This window comes from Stigmatopora nigra, chromosome 7 (assembly GCF_051989575.1).
Source record: "Stigmatopora nigra isolate UIUO_SnigA chromosome 7, RoL_Snig_1.1, whole genome shotgun sequence".
NCBI lineage: Eukaryota > Metazoa > Chordata > Actinopteri > Syngnathiformes > Syngnathidae > Stigmatopora > Stigmatopora nigra.
This window is the reverse complement of record NC_135514.1, coordinates 10,420,417-10,437,470: the sequence shown is the minus strand read 5'-3', so window position 1 is coordinate 10,437,470 and position 17,054 is coordinate 10,420,417. Positions and strand designations below refer to the sequence as shown.

Here is a 17,054-nt window from a genome sequence, read left to right as displayed (position 1 = left end):
ATTCAGTCATCAGTTACACATACGGCTTATATGAAAGGAAATACGGTATACCGTATATAAACATGTTTCCGGGAAAAGTACTATAAACGGTTATGTCTATTTGGCTTCAAAACCATTTTAAAGATGCTGAGGGTGTATAAATGAATATTTTTCTTTTCTTGGTGAGCTTATCCCACGTTTAAATGGGGAATTGAGCAAAACAGATTTGAAGGATAAACTGAGCAAATCACCTTGATTTTAGGAAGTCCCGCACTGTTGAGAGACTGCGTGGAGGACGAGGCGGAAATGAGGCCCGAGCCGCTGGCCGAGCTCAGGTCACTGCCGAACGAGAGCGAGGAGCCCAAGCCCGAAGTAGACGACATGGAGCCCGAGCCGGAGGACAAGGAGCTCTGCCTGACTTTGCTCTGGACCTGCCCATCCCGCTGCTTGCGGCCCAGCGGCGGAGGCTGCAGCTTAAATTTAAAGGGGGACAAATGCGGGGGTTCTTCGCCCAGATGAAGCGTGTGATGCAGCGGGTGAGAGTGAGGGTGAGGGTGGGCCGAGTGAGGCTGGTGCGGATGGTGGTGGTGATGGTGGTGGTGGCCGGAGTGGGAAAGTTGGGCGTGGTGTTGCCGCTCACTTCCACGTTCTCTATCGGCCCGCTCGGCCGCGCCCCTGTCACCGCCTAGACCCACCTTGTCGGCGGCGGGCCTGTGAGGCTGCGGAATGACGATGTTGGGGTACTGCAGGAAAGCCCGGGGGCTCAGCCCGTAGTTGTACACCGACTGCGTGTGGGCCTGAAGGTAGCGCTTCATGTCCTCGGGGTTGAAGGAAAAGTGGGAGCCCAGCATGGGTGAGAGTGTAGGTGAGGGTGTGTAGGGGAGGTGGGATGCAGGGGTCATGCTCAGAGCTGGGGACAGAGGCGGGGCTAAGAGGCCCGGTCCTCCGGGCCCGGGCAGGGGGGACACGGGGAAGGGAGACAAAGGCTCCGGGTGGATACGGTGTCCGGTGTGGCCACGGGCTCCCGGGTGAGCACCCGGGTTACCCGCTCCTCCATATAGGCGGAAAAGAGTCTCGTGAGACAAGCGAGGGTGAATTATGCTTCTGTAGCCTCCGCCCCCAACCGGGGGTCCTCCTCCGCCACCCGCGCTCCTCTCCGCCCTGTCCTCCCCGCCGCCGGTAATGCCGTCTTCTATTTCGGAATTGACGGAGGTGCCGTCGCTGCAGTCGCTGACGGAACCGCGGGCCACACGACGGGCCACCGAGCTGTAAAGGCTGCCCGGGCTGCGCAGGTCCTCGTTGGGGGAGAGCACTTCCGACGGTGTGGAGGGCGGGAAGCGGAAGTGGGTCCCCGCCCCGGAAGGGACGGGTGGGGCGCTCTGAGGAACTCTGTTTCCTGGAAACGACAGAGATGGAGGATGCTGAGAAAGAACAGGGATTTCCAATCTAATCCCGCATCATCGCTGCATCATATTGCGGGTTTAGGAGCAACATGTACGTAATGCTTACCAGTGGAGCCCATGTCGATAAAGGGGTAGTTGACCAAAACCAGTTTATTGAAGTTGAATTTGTAGGTGAATCGCTTGCCTTTGGTCTTGTGGAGGATTCTCTTGTTGTAGTAGTATCTGATGAGGAAGTGCAAGATTAGTTGAAGGAATCACAATGATACAGTAAAAGAGATAGATACTGATATAAACAGTTTAAAAAATAATTAATATATTTCATTTGTCTGTATGTCTGTATGTGTGTATGTCTGTATGTCTGTATGTCCGTCCGTCCGTCCGTCCGTACAGTAAGGTAGTTATAGTAAGGCTTTTTCTCTTCAAAAACGACATAGTATAGTCAGGCTTTTTTCTTAAAAAAACGACATAGTATAGTCAGGCTTTTTTCTTTAAAAAACGACATAGTATAGTAAGGCTATTTTCTTAAAAAACGACATAGTATAGTAAGGCTTTTTTTCTAAAAAAAAAAACGACATAGTATAGTAAGGCTTTTTTCTTAAAAAAAACGACATAGTATAGTAAGGCTTTTTTCTTAAAAAATGACATAGTATAGTAAGGCCTTTTCTCTTCAAAAACAACATAGTATAGTAAGGCTTTTTTCTTTAAAAAACGACATAGTATAGTAAGGCTTTTTTCTTAAAGAAACGACATAGTATAGTAAGGCTTTTTTCTTTAAAAAACGACATTGTATAGTAAGGCTTTTTTCTTTAAAAAACGACATAATATAGTAAGGCTTTTTTCTTTAAAAAACGACATAGTATAGTAAGGCTTTTTTCTCAAAAAAAAGACAAAGTATAGTAAGGCTTTTTCTCTTTAAAAACGACATAGTATAGTAAGGCTTTTTTCTTTAAAAAAACGACATAGTATAGTAAGGCTTTTTCTCTTCAAAAACGACATAGTATAGTCAGGCTTTTTTCTTAAAAAAACGACATAGTATAGTAAGGCTTTTTTCTTTAAAAAACGACATAGTATAGTAAGGCTATTTTCTTAAAAAACGACATAGTATAGTAAGGCTTTTTTTCCTAAAAAAAACGACATAGTATAGTAAGGCTTTTTTCTTAAAAAAAAACGACATAGTATAGTAAGGCTTTTTTCTTAAAAAATGACATAGTATAGTAAGGAATTTTCTCTTCAAAAACAACATAGTATAGTAAGGCTTTTTTCTTTAAAAAACGACATAGTATAGTAAGGCTTTTTTCTTAAAGAAACGACATAGTATAGTAAGGCTTTTTTCTTTAAAAAACGACATTGTATAGTAAGGCTTTTTTCTTTAAAAAACGACATAGTATAGTAAGGCTTTTTTCTTTAAAAAACGACATAGTATAGTCAGGCTTTTTTCTTTAAAAAACGACATAGTATAGTAAGGCTATTTTCTTAAAAAACGACATAGTATAGTAAGGCTTTTTTTTCTAAAAAAAAAAACGACATAGTATAGTAAGGCTTTTTTCTTAAAAAAAACGACATAGTATAGTAAGGCTTTTTTCTTAAAAAATGACATAGTATAGTAAGGCCTTTTCTCTTCAAAAACAACATAGTATAGTAAGGCTTTTTTCTTTAAAAAACGACATAGTATAGTAAGGCTTTTTTCTTAAAGAAACGACACAGTATAGTAAGGCTTTTTTCTTTAAAAAACGACATTGTATAGTAAGGCTTTTTTCTTTAAAAAACGACATAGTATAGTAAGGCTTTTTTCTTTAAAAAACGACATAGTATAGTAAGGCTTTTTTCTCAAAAAAAAAGACAAAGTATAGTAAGGCTTTTTCTCTTCAAAAACGACATAGTATAGTAAGGCTTTTTTCTTTAAAAAAAACGACATAGTATAGTAAGGCTTTTTCTCTTCAAAAACGACATAGTATAGTAAGGCTTTTTTCTTTAAAAAACGACATAGTATAGTAAGGCTTTTTTCTCAAAAAAAAGACAAAGTATAGTAAGGCTTCTTCTCTTCAAAAACGACATAGTATAGTAAGGCTTTTTTCTTTAAAAAACGACATAGTATAGTAAGGCTTTTTTCTTAAAAAAAACGACATAGTATAGTAAGGCTTTTTTCTTTAAAAAAACGACATAGTTTAATAAGGCTTTTTTCTTAAAAAAAACGACATAGTATAGTAAGGCTTTTTTCTTTAAAAAACGACATAGTATAGTAAGGCTTTTTTCTTTAAAAAAATGACATAGTATAGTAAAGCTTTTTCTCTTCAAAAACGACATAGTATAGTAAGGCTTTTTTCTTAAAAAAACGACATAATATAGTAAGGCTTTTTTCTTAAAAAAACGACATAGTATAGTAAGGGTTTTTTCTTTAAAAAAACGACATAGTATAGTAAGGCTATTTTCTTAAAAAACGACATAGTATAGTAAGGCTTTTTTTCTAAAAAAAACGACATAGTATAGTAAGGCTTTTTTCTTAAAAAAAACGACATAGTATAGTAAGGCTATAGTAAGGCTTTTTTCTTTAAAAAACGACATAGTATAGTAAGGCTTTTTTCTTAAAAAAACGACATAGTATAGTAAGGCTTTTTCTCTTCAAAAACGACATAGTATAGTAAGGCTTTTTCTCTTCAAAAACGACATAGTATAGTAAGGCTTTTTTCTTTTAAAAAACGCCATAGTATAGTAAGGCTTTTTTCTTCAAAAAATGACATAGTATAGTAAGGCTTTTTTCTTTTAAAAAACGACATAGTATAGTAAGGCTATTTTCTTTAAAAACGACATAGTATAGTAAGGCTTTTTTCTTTAAAAAACGACAAAGTATAGTAAGGCTTTTTTCTTAGAAAAACGACATAGTATAGTAAGGCTTTTTTCTTAAAAAAACGACATAGTATAGTAAGCCTTTTTTCTTAAAAAAAACGACATAGTATCATAAGGCTTTTTTCTTTTAAAAAACGACATAGTATAGTAAGGCTTTTTTCTTCAAAAAACGACATAGTATAGTAAGGCTTTTTTTCTAAAAAAAACGACATAGTGTAGTAAGGCTTTTTTCTTAAAAAAACGACATAGTATAGTAAGGCTTTTTTCTTTAAAAAACGACATAGTATAGTAAGGCTTTTTTCTTTAAAAAACGACATAGTATAGTAAGGCTTTTTTCTTAAAAAAAACGACATAGTATAGTAAGGCTTTTTTCTTTAAAAAAACGACATAGTTTAATAAGGCTTTTTTCTTTTAAAAAACGCCATAGTATAGTAAGGCTTTTTTCTTCAAAAAACGACATAGTATAGTAAGGCTTTTTTCTTTTAAAAAACGACATAGTATAGTAAGGCTATTTTCTTTAAAAACGACATAGTATAGTAAGGCTTTTTTCTTTAAAAAACGACAAAGTATAGTAAGGCTTTTTTCTTAGAAAAACGACATAGTATAGTAAGGCTTTTTTCTTAAAAAAAACGACATAGTATAGTAAGGCTTTTTTCTTAAAAAATGACATAGTATAGTAAGGTCTTTTCTCTTCAAAAACAACATAGTATAGTAAGGCTTTTTTCTTTAAAAAACGACATAGTATAGTAAGGCTTTTTTCTTTAAAAAACGACATAGTATAGTAAGGCTTTTTTCTTTAAAAAAAACGACATAGTATAGTATGGCTTTTTTCTTAAAAAAACGACATAGTATAGTAAGCCTTTTTTCTTAAAAAAAACGACATAGTATAGTAAGGCTTTTTTCTTTTAAAAAACGACATAGTATAGTAAGGCTTTTTTCTTCAAAAAACGACATAGTATAGTAAGCCTTTTTTCTTTAAAAAAACGACATAGTATAGTAAGGCTTTTTTCTTTAAAAAACAACATAGTATAGTAAGGCTTTTTTCTTAAAAAAACGACATAGTATAGTAAGGCTTTTTTCTTAAAAAAACGACATAGTATAGTAAGGCTTTTTCTCTTAAAAAATGACATAGTATAGTAAGGCTTTTTCTCTTCAAAAACGACATAGTATAGTAAGGCTTTTTTCTTTAAAAAAACGACATAGTATAGTAAGGCTTTTTTCTTAAAAAACGACATAGTATAGTATGGCTTATTTCTTTAAAAAACGACATAGTATATTAAGGCTTTTTTCTTTAAAAAAACGACATGGTATAGTAAGGCTTTTTCTCTTCAAAAACGACATAGTATAGTAAGGCTAAATAAATGAGATAAAAGTATAAGTACTACTGCTTGCTCTGACAAGATTGTGGTCCAGTGGTTAAGTCATCAGTCTCCCACATCTGTGGTTGTTGGTTCAAATCCCACTGCCAGCAAAGATTTTCCCAATATTATTCAGGTAAATGAATGGGATAAAAGTATAAGTACTACTGCATTCTCTGACAAGGTGGTGGCCCAGTGGTTAAGTCATCTGTCTCCCACATCTGTGGTTGATGGTTCAAATCCCACTGCCAGCAAAGATTTTCCCAATATTATTCAGGTAAATGAATGGGATAAAAGTATAAGTACTACTGAATTCTCTGACAAGGTGGTGGCCCAGTGGTTAAGTCATCTGTCTCCCACATCTGTGGTTGTTGGTTCAAATCCCACTGCCAGCAAAGATTTTCCCAATATTATTCAGGTAAATGAATGGGATAAAGGTATAAGTACTACTGCTTTCCCTCCCAAGGTGGTGGCCCAGTGGTTAAGTCATCAGTTACCCACGTCTGTGGTTGTTGGTTCAAATCCCAGTGCCAGCAAAGATTTTCCCAATATTATTCAGGTAAATGAATAAGATAAAAGAAAAAGTACTACTGCTTTCTCTCACAAGGTGGTGGCCCAGTGGTTAAGTCATCAGTTTCCCATGTCTGCGGTTGTTGGTTCAAATCCCAGTGCCAGCAAAGATTTTCCCAATATTATTCAGGTAAATGAATGAGATAAAAGTATAAGTACGACTGCTTTCTCTCACAAGGTGGTGGCCCAGTGGTTAAGTCATCAGTTTCCCACGTCTGTGGTTGTTGGTTCAAATCCCAGTGCCAGCAAAGATTTTCCCAATATTATTCAGGTAAATGAATGAGATAAAAGAAAAAGTACTACTGCTTTCTCTCACAAGGTGGTGGCCCAGTGGTTAAGTCATCAGTTTCTCACATCTGTGGTTGTTGGTTCAAATCTCAGTGCCAGCAAAGATTTTCCCAATATTATTCAGGTAAATGAATGGGATAAAATTTTGGCTTAAAAAACGACATAGTATAGTAAGGCTTTTTGGCTTCAAAAACGACATAGTATAGTAAGGCTTTTTGGCTTCAAAAACGACATAGTATAGTAAGGCTTTTTGGCTACAAAAACGACATAGTATAGTAAGGCTTTTTTTTCTAAAAAAAAAAAACGACATAGTATAGTAAGGCTTTTTCTCTTCAAAGACGACATAGTATAGTAAGGCTTTTTAAAAAAAAAAAAACGACATAGTATAGTAAGGCTTTTTGGCTTAAAAAAACGACATAGTATAGTAAGGCTTTTTGGCTTAAAAAAACGACATAGTATAGTAAGGCTTTTTTCTTAAAAAAACGACATAGTATAGTAAGGCTTTTTTCTTAAAAAAACGACATAGTATAGTAAGGCTTTTTTCTTAAAAAAAACGACATAGTATAGTAAGGCTTTTTTCTTAAAAAAAAACGACATAGTATAGTAAGGCTTTTTTCTTAAAAAAAACGACATAGTATAGTAAGGCTTTTTGGCTTAAAAAAACGACATAGTATAGTAAGGCTTTTTGGCTTAAAAAAAACGACATAGTATAGTAAGGCTTTTTTCTTAAAAAAAACGACATAGTATAGTAAGGCTTTTTTCTTAAAAAAACGACATAGTATAGTAAGGCTTTTTTCTTAAAAAAAACGACATAGTATAGTAAGGCTTTTTTCTTAAAAAAACGACATAGTATAGTAAGGCTTTTTTCTTAAAAAAACGACATAGTATAGTAAGGCTTTTTTCTTTAAAAAACGACATAGTATAGTAAGGCTTTTTTCTTTAAAAAAACGACATAGTATAGTAAGGCTTTTTTCTTTAAAAAAACGACATAGTATAGTATGGCTTTTTTCTTTAAAAAAACGACATAGTATAGTAAGGCTTTTTTCTTTAAAAAACGACATAGTATAGTAAGGCTTTTTGGCTTAAAAAAACGACATAGTATAGTAAGGCTTTTTGGCTTAAAAACGACATAGTATAGTAAGGCTTTTTTCTTTAAAAAAACGACATAGTAAAGTAAGGCTTTTTTCTTTAAAAAAAACGACATAGTATAGTATGGCTTTTTTCTTTAAAAAAACGACATAGTATAGTAAGGCTTTTTTCTTTAAAAAACGACATAGTATAGTAAGGCTTTTTGGCTTAAAAAAACGACATAGTATAGTAAGGCTTTTTGGCTTAAAAACGACATAGTATAGTAAGGCTTTTTTCTTAAAAAAACGACATAGTATAGTAAGGCTTTTTTCTTAAAAAAACGACATAGTATAGTAAGGCTTTTTTCTTAAAAAAACGACATAGTATAGTAAGGCTTTTTCTCTTCAAAAACGACATAGTATAGTAAGGCTTTTTTAAAAAAAAAAACGACATAGTATAGTAAGGCTTTTTTCTTAAAAAAACAACATAGTATAGTAAGGCTTTTTCTCTTCAAAAACGACATAGTATAGTAAGGCTTTTTTCTCTTCAAAAACGACATAGTTAAGTAAGGCTTTTTTCTTAAAAAAACGACATAGTATAGTAAGGCTTTTTCTTTTCAAAAACGACATAGTATAGTAAGGCTTTTTTCTTTAAAAAAACGACATAGTTAAGTAAGGCTTTTTTCTTTAAAAAAACGACACAGTATAGTAAGGCTTTTTTTCTTTAAAAAAACGACATAGTATAGTAAGGCTTTTTCTCTTCAAAAACGACATAGTATAGTAAGGCTTTTTCTCTTCAAAAACGACATAGTATAGTAAGGCTTTTTCTAAAAAAAAAAAAAAACGACATAGTATAGTAAGGCTTTTTCTCTTCAAAAACGACATTGTATAGTAAGGCTTATTTCTTATAAAAACGACATAGTATAGTAAGGCTTATTTCTTATAAAAACGACATAGTATAGTAAGGCTTTTTTCTTTAAAAAACGACATAGTATAGTAAGGCTTTTTCTCTTCAAAAACGACATAGTAAAGTAAGGCTTTTTTCTTAAAAAAAACGACATAGTATAGTAAGGCTTTTTCTCTTCAAAAACGACATAGTATAGTAAGGCTTTTTTCTTAAAAAAACGACATAGTATAGTAAGGCTTTTTCTTTTCAAAAACGACATAGGATAGTAAGGCTTTTTTCTTAAAAAAAACGACATAGTTAAGTAAGGCTTTTTTCTTTAAAAAAACGACATAGTATAGTAAGGCTTTTTTCTAAAAAAAAAAAACGACATAGTATAGTAAGGCTTTTTCTCTTCAAAAACGACATAGTATAGTAAGGCTTATTTCTTATAAAAACGACATAGTATAGTAAGGCTTTTTTCTTTAAAAAACGACATAGTATAGTAAGGCTTTTTTCTTTAAAAAACGACATAGTATAGTAAGGCTTTTTTCTTTAAAAAACGACATAGTATAGTAAGGCTTTTTTCTCAAAAAAAAAGACAAAGTATAGTAAGGCTTTTTCTCTTCAAAAACGACATAGTATAGTAAGGCTTTTTTTCTAAAAATAAACGACATAGTATAGTAAGGCTTTTTTCCTTAAAAAAACGACATAGTATAGTAAGGCTTTTTCTCTTCAAAAACGACATAGTATAGTAAGGCTTTTTCTCTTAAAAAACGACATAGTATAGTAAGGCTTTTTTCTTAAAAAAAACGACATAGTATAGTAAGGCTTTTTCTCTTCAAAAACGACATAGTATAGTAAGGCTTTTTTCTTAAAAAAAACGACATAGTATAGTAAGGCTTTTTCTCTTCAAAAACGACATAGTATAGTAAGGTTTTTTTCTTAAAAAAAACGACATAGTATAGTAAGACTTTTTTCCTAAAAAAAACGACATAGTATAGTAAGGCTTTTTCTCTTAAAAAAACGACATAGTATAGTAAGGCTTTTTTCTTAAAAAAAAACGACATAGTATAGTAAGGCTTTTTCTCTTCAAAAACGACATAGTATAGTAAGGCTTTTTTCTTAAAAAAAACGACATAGTATAGTAAGGCTTTTTCTCTTCAAAAACGACATAGTATAGTAAGGCTTTTTTCTTAAAAAAAACGACATAGTATAGTAAGGCTTTTTCTCTTCAAAAACGACATAGTATAGTAAGGTTTTTTCTCTTCAAAAACGACATAGTATAGTAAGGTTTTTTTCTTAAAAAAAACGACATAGTATAGTAAGACTTTTTTCCTAAAAAAAACGACATAGTATAGTAAGGCTTTTTCTCTTAAAAAAACGACATAGTATAGTAAGGCTTTTTTCTTAAAAAAAACGACATAGTATAGTAAGGCTTTTTCTCTTCAAAAACGACATAGTATAGTAAGGCTTTTTTCTTAAAAAAAACGACATAGTATAGTAAGGCTTTTTCTCTTCAAAAACGACATAGTATAGTAAGGCTTTTTTCTATGACTGTGTGTGTGTATGTATGTGTATGTATATATGTATGTGTATATATATATATATATATATATATATATATATATATATATATATATATATATATATATATATATATATATATATATATATATATATATATATATATATATATATATATGCATGTATATGTATATATATATATGCATGTGTATATATATATATATATATATATATATATATATATATATATATATATATATATATATATATATATATATATATATATATATATATATATATATATATATATATATATATATATATCAGAAGAAGAAAAAAATATATATATATATATATTTCAGAAATGCGGTTATTTATTTATATATTAATTCATGTATTTATTTATTAACTTACTTATTACCTATCTATTTATGTGTAAAATGCCTTTCCTATTTCTGCATCCTCACCCTCTTGCTACTGTGACAAAGAAATCTCCAAGAAACGGGATGAATAAAGTAAATCCAATCCAATTCAAGATGTATTTTTTCTTTTCAGGGCTTACCCCGATTACTTATCGTTGTTGGCTGGACTAGACTCAGCCCCCCGTGACGATGAGCAGCTCGGAAAATGAAAAGTAAACTATCAAACTAAACAAAGACATTTTTACATACTGTGTGCCTTAGCATATAAAACACTGCTCATTTCCGCTTTGCGCCGACAACCTGTTGCTATACAATAGAAAAACCATGGCTTGTTGCCCAATGTTATTCAGGAAAAACTACACCTCTCCTACCCAAATGAGAAACGACACGATAAAGAAAACACACACATTATGTTTTGAACTGTTGATTCTAAGCCAAAGTGAATTGAGAGCGCAACACATGGAGGATTTTCTACACAGCAGGAGTTGTCTGCCTAAATGCACGCAAAATCCTACTGACGACATCACTTGATCACACAACTCACAAAGTTCTAGTTTTGCGGCGCCCTTGCCATAAAAAATGAAAGTATTTAAATATGTACCTACAGTACAATCTCGCGACTCAGAACGGACCTCCTAGTGGGCCACATCATACACGTTTGACACCCTTTGGTTTAGGCGTTTGTCAACAATTCATCTTTCCCCACAAGTCATGATGACGCTAATGTTTAATGGCCGCATTCTCCTTTTAAAGTTACCAGAGATGGTGACGGCTTCACACCTCGTAATCCAAGACACGCTTTAATAAGCGCCTCAAAAAATATTACAAGGTGTTGCGTGATGAAGCTGACTTTACTCGTGCTTTGATGACAGACTGATAAGTCAACAGGTAAATGAGAAACAGCGAATGAACTAAACTGGCACATTTTGACGACAATTTTCTATGTGTTCCACTTTCCAAGGCTTTCCAATGTCTTCTATTTAAAACGACTCCAGTTTTCATGTTACAGCACGGAATCATCTCTTTATATAACGGCCAAAGCAAAGCCACTAATAATTCGGCCCATCTTTATTTGTTTATGTAACCTCCATTCTGTTATTTTTCTCTCACCCTCCCACCACAAGCTTTTCCTTCCCTTTGCCGATTGCCTACAGTGCAAGGCTGCATTTTTATTAACCTTTGTCCGTGTCTTTATATAACATCCTAGCTTTTCTTCCAAGGATACGCATCCTCTTTTTTTGCATAACCTCCACGCACTGATTCAAAGAGAAAGTGGGAGATGGGTATGGTCTGGTTTGGTCTGGTCTGGTCTGGACTAACAACACCTACCCAACTTCATGTGGCGCTGTGGTCTGACCATCTGTCCACTTGGCTTGAGCAACATGTGTCGGGTGTGCTTTTATCGCGCGATGTGTTGCTCAGCTGGCACCAGTTAAATCCAACCACTGAGCCTGCGGGCTACGCAGGTGAGCCAATCAGTGCCTAATGGCTATCATTACACTGATGGTGGTGGACTGTGTGTCTGGAATTACGCATTCGCCCCCTCACATTAGGCACTTGTTTTGTACGCATATGCTAGTTGGATGGATGTTCAATTCAAGCAAGTTCTTCCTGACAAGGTAAACAGTGAGATAAAATCAAATGTGACAAACATTCATTCAATCAGAGGGTTGTGTAGGGTGCTGGAGTCGATCCCAGTTGACTACAGGCACCAGGCGATTGGTGAATAGGTGGCCAGCCAATCACAGGGCACAAGTATTCACGCTCAGAGTCATACCTAAGAGCAATTTAGAGTGATTATTCAGCCTAGCATGAGTGTTTGGGGATCCGGGAGGAAAGTGCAGTACCCAGAGAAAACCCACAAGAGAACATTATGGACGTTGAGTGGGGGAAAAAGTGTAATTTTTTAAAGATGATCTATTTTGAGTGCCTTTTGACCACAAACCCATATAAGCAATTGCCTATGAACGACCTATTGCACTCAAGTTACGTTGCTGTCAACAAACTTTGACAAGGGAACCCAAATTGACAGAATGCTGACTCTAAACAACTTTTAACTCATTGACTGATATTGAAGGAAAGCGCTTAGCCGTCCCATCTGATTCCCAAGTATCCATTTCGCCAGATTGGGTCGAGCTTGTGCAAAACAAAAAGTTAATTCAAGCTGTGGGGCCTGGGGGCACGTAAAGAGCACATGGTCAAACACTCACTTCCTGTGCCCCTCCTATGCCTGCGCCATCATGGGGGCAAGCGTTCTTTGAAGAGCATTTGAACTCACTTCAAAAGAGAAGAAAGAGATTTTTGGAGTGCCTGTGTTTAGCTGCCCACCGCATACTTATACCCAGATCTACAGGTGCCCCGACACCCCCTCACCAACCTGAACATACCATCTGAGAAATGATCCTGCTTTGTTTTTAACCCAATGAGCAGATTGAACAATCAATGCCAGTAAAGCCTTGGGGGTTGAAACAGTGGAGAAGTGTTCCATCAAGTGGTGAGCGTTTCCAGGCCGTGGATTAAGGCCTGTGATTACACAGAGCCGCTGCGTTCCGAAACATTAGCGTCAAAGGAGGGAGAACGGCGTCAATAAAGGAATATGGATGTTTAAATTAGAGCTTCCAGGATTAATGGACAATGGATTGGTTATCAAATTAACTCACTGCTCAAAACTGTTGGAGCCACTCAGTTAATGAAAAGGTCTACATGGAGAAGCCACCAAGAGAAACAAGGGGAACAACGTGGGGTCGTCAGCCATCAAGAAAGTGAATCAGGGGGCGTCCTATACGAGAAATTGTAAAATTCAATGACTTGAAGGCAATTTTAAGGGTGATGGCTGATATGTGATGTTTTGTCTGTCTCCCTATGCCAGACCTGGGCAAACTATGGCTCGCGGGCCACGTATGGCCCATTAGGCTTTCTAATCCGGCCCGCCCACGTTGTCCTAATGTTTATTTATTTATTTATTTTATTTATTTAGTTTTTCCCAATATGGCGCTGTGGCGGTAGCTCAGTTCACTCTTGTTTGTTTTTCATGTTATGCAGGCCCTCTATCTTTTTTAAATTACATTTTAATATTTCTTAATACATTCCTTTTTACTTTACTTTGTACTTTATACTTTTTACTTTAATGATGAGTGATGAGTATGTTAATACTTTGGTCCGTTTTTTCGGTTTATGTTTCATATGTACTGTTAACGGATGCACTTTTTTATGTGTATCGTATCTTGTGCTGATCCGGCTTATCTGTCACATTTTTAAAGTCAATTTGGCCCCCGGGCCTAAAAGTTTGCCCACCCCTATGCTCTGCAATTGGCTGGCTACCAATTCAGGGTGTCCCCCTGCCTGGTACCCATAGTTGGCTAGGATATGCTCCAGCACCCTTTTGTGAGAATAAGCACTAATAAACACGGAAAATGAAACGATATGGCCATTGCTATTCCAGAAGAGCAATATTTTTTTTGGCCAAGCACATGATAGACATATGAGGTCACCATGGCCGAGCTCCACAAACAAACAGACAAAAAGCATTGTGGATGCGACCCGGTGGCGAGTGCGTGTACAGCCTGTGCCTTTGGCCATTGTTGCGCTGTAAATAGGCGCTGACGGTGACAGGAAGTCAGGATTACAATACTCCCTATGAGCCCCGCTTAATTTCTGCCTGTGCCCGTCAACACGTGAGCGCACACAGGTGTTCATAGACGAACATGTGAGCGTCTTGCCTGTGAGTCAGCAATGATGACTGCTTACCATCTTTGCTAAAGAACTCACATGTGCGGTGATGTGGGCTTGGCGTGGGGTGTGATTAGTCAAGCTTTCACGTGGGCAATGTACTGGTGGATTCACGGTCTTGGATAAGGGTCCGGGGATGGCGATCGCATGCCTGACAAATGCGAATATGTACTTTGGCGTGTTTGTTTGTGGAGCACATAAAAGCCTCATTCAAGCAGGACAATGCGGCGCACGCAACGGGTACACAAATACGCACCGCAGGGACGCACAATGGGAAACAGGAGCGTGCACGTTGAACACAAAGCCATACAGTGCAAGCCAGAACTTTCCTGCCATGAAGGCCGTTTGACCTACAAGCTGGCTGGATGAGTAACACGGAATGCATTTCCTGAAGTCTGTAGTATGGATGTGGTCACTGGGGTGACATCAATGTGTGCATCCGTTTCAGAAAGTTATTGTACAACTGGCAAAAATGCTAAGGTGAAAAGTACTTAAGTTTAAATAGTAGTTTTCGACGAAAATGGGCCTCGGGTCAATCACAACTTGTGGTGTTGCAAATTAGTCTCTCATGTTTTACTTTATACAGTATTTCCAATCTTAAGTCATCAGTAGTAGAACATCACAATGCAGTCTATTTTGCACATAATCATTTCAACTGTTGTGGTATGTTATGCATGAAAGATGAAGGATTATTGCCATGTAATCGTGCTTACGCGACATTAAAATTGTCTTCTAAGCTTGAAATGGCCACATTTAAATCAAAGATGTCGTAATGAACAGACCACATTTTTTTCTAGTACTACCAGTATCACAAAGTTTGTATTTTGGACCGAGTTATCACTTTTTCAATTTAAAAAAAATCAACAAGAACTGTCTGTGGTATTGAAAACGTAAAGATACTTTCTAACTTTCATGACCATTTTTATATTCTGTGCTCTTTAAACGTTCATCAAAAAGCGACTAAACTTACCTGAACTTCTTTTTAATGTACAGACAGGGGTTAGCTTATGTTTAAGATTGGAAACATTTAAATCCTGCTTTATGTTGCCATCAACTTTGAAGGCTCCACTCAATTCAAATGAACTTTCCACATTTTCACTTTTTTTAGCATTGCCGCTGAATTTCTAGGGAACATTATTTGTCAGTGGTGGTGGTCCACCACTCTTCAATTACATTTGGAAATGAAGCAAACACACCAAACATGCGTGCAAGCCGGAGGGTCTCGGTACAATGGCACGCTTGTGTATGTGAATGTGCACACGTGTTGGCTTGTTAATCTTTTCCAGCTGTGTGCGGCAGCCCCCTCTGACCTCTGACCACCATGTAGGCAACCCATACACCATTGCTGACCGTAAGATGGGAGGACCCATGTGATTCCTGGCGAGATGGGGGCTACTAGTCAAACCATTAAGTTGTGCTCTACATTATGTGATTGGAGGAAGCCATTGGAAGGTTCAGATATTTTATCAGTATACAACTTTGAGGAGTACTGGAGTTTTTCCAGAATATAAGTCGCACCAGCTAAAAAATAGACAACGGAAATGAAAAGAAATCCAGGTGCCCAGGTGTAAACAGATATGGTAGCAATAAAAATTATATTTAAAAAGTCTCGGAATATGTCAACTTGCATCCCATAATTTTCTCATTGGACATAATTGAGGAGAAATGATCATGTGATAGTCATGTTGTGTAAAAAATATAGTAGAGTTGACCAATATATTGGTGATATTTTAATATTGGGCCATGTGAAAAAGCATTGTTTTTAACAGCGAAATTTCACGATTTTGCAAATTCTTACGGAATATGCGAACGCAATTTTTTTTTTATTTTTTTTTTTAAACCCCAAACATGAGTTGTAGCCTCAGCCACACTATGAAAGAAAGAGGGATTTATAGTCCGGAAAGTATGGCATTTGATACCAACTAACGTCATTCTCATGGGAAGTATTCTTAAATCCCCTTTTTATATCTATTCTACAAATACTTCTTTTAGCTGTAGTCCTCTGCAAAAACAAATGAAAGCACATGCAACCAAACTCAAAACTCCACACAAAAAGTAAAACCTGGAAAACTAAGACTAAAACGTTCTCACCCCTTTATCCAGGTGCCACACCAAACAGCAATTAATCAAAATTAAAACCAGAAAGGAGAAGAAAAAAAGCATAGAAATTTGCCATGTGTTTAACAGGCAGGAGTAGAATAATAACGAAGGTGTCAATAATAATGGCAAAGATGAAAAGGCACACTTCAAACCCATTTTTGAGTAGGTGGGCATGTGTGTGAACGCTAATTGCCAGATGCTATTAGCCAACTCCAGGTTTTCTCCACATGAAGGACACAAGCTGGCTTGGCTTCTGACAGCGCGCAGTCCTGTTAACAAGCAGGCGTACGCACGCCGCTCTTTATGACTTCATTAATCTTTAGTGCCGCTAATCCCGCCGCCACATTACTATTGATGTGCATCTCGGCACCGTGTCTCCGAGGACCGATCTAGTGTCACGTCAGGTGGCCACATGGTGCGTGCTTGCCCGCCCTTGTAGTTTAAAGGTGACTTTGCTGCATTTATTCGCAGCGGACCAAACAAGAATGGAGGACGGCGTAGAGATAGACACTAAGACTCGCTATATTTAAGCACTTACTGCTGCTTAAGCTTCAAATCTGTCACAGTTAGAGAGGTTGGACAAGCTATAAATAATCAACATGACCCTGAGTTTCCCAACTCACATTCCTTGCCTGCCTTTGCATAGATCTTAATCTCGAAGGTAAATAGGCACACAATACAAAAAAGGCAGGTCATTCCTTTAAATTTGATTCGATTAGTGTGCGTGTGAAGTATTCTTTAAGGGTTTTATAGTCTTAATTTGGACCTAAACTAATTGATTGGTAACATTAATATACCTGATCTTAAAATCTTTATGTAACCTATTTTAATGGGGGAGGTGATGAATACTAGACTTGTTACCTTTTCCAATGGCAATTCAAGAC

The 17,054-nt window shown here is 36.2% G+C and overlaps 1 protein-coding gene across 1 annotated transcript in view; it reads right to left on the bottom strand.

Moving 5' to 3' along the window:
* erfl3 (Ets2 repressor factor like 3) overlaps positions 1-17,054 on the bottom strand; it is a 47,763-nt gene that overhangs the window by 2,134 nt on the left and 28,575 nt on the right. Inside the window, exons 3-4 of the mRNA XM_077720974.1 lie at positions 1,489-1,604; positions 231-1,375 (exon numbers count right to left, since the gene is read on the bottom strand). Coding sequence (XP_077577100.1) covers positions 231-1,375; positions 1,489-1,604 — 1,261 coding nt within the window. The remainder of the gene's footprint in view (positions 1-230; positions 1,376-1,488; positions 1,605-17,054) is intronic.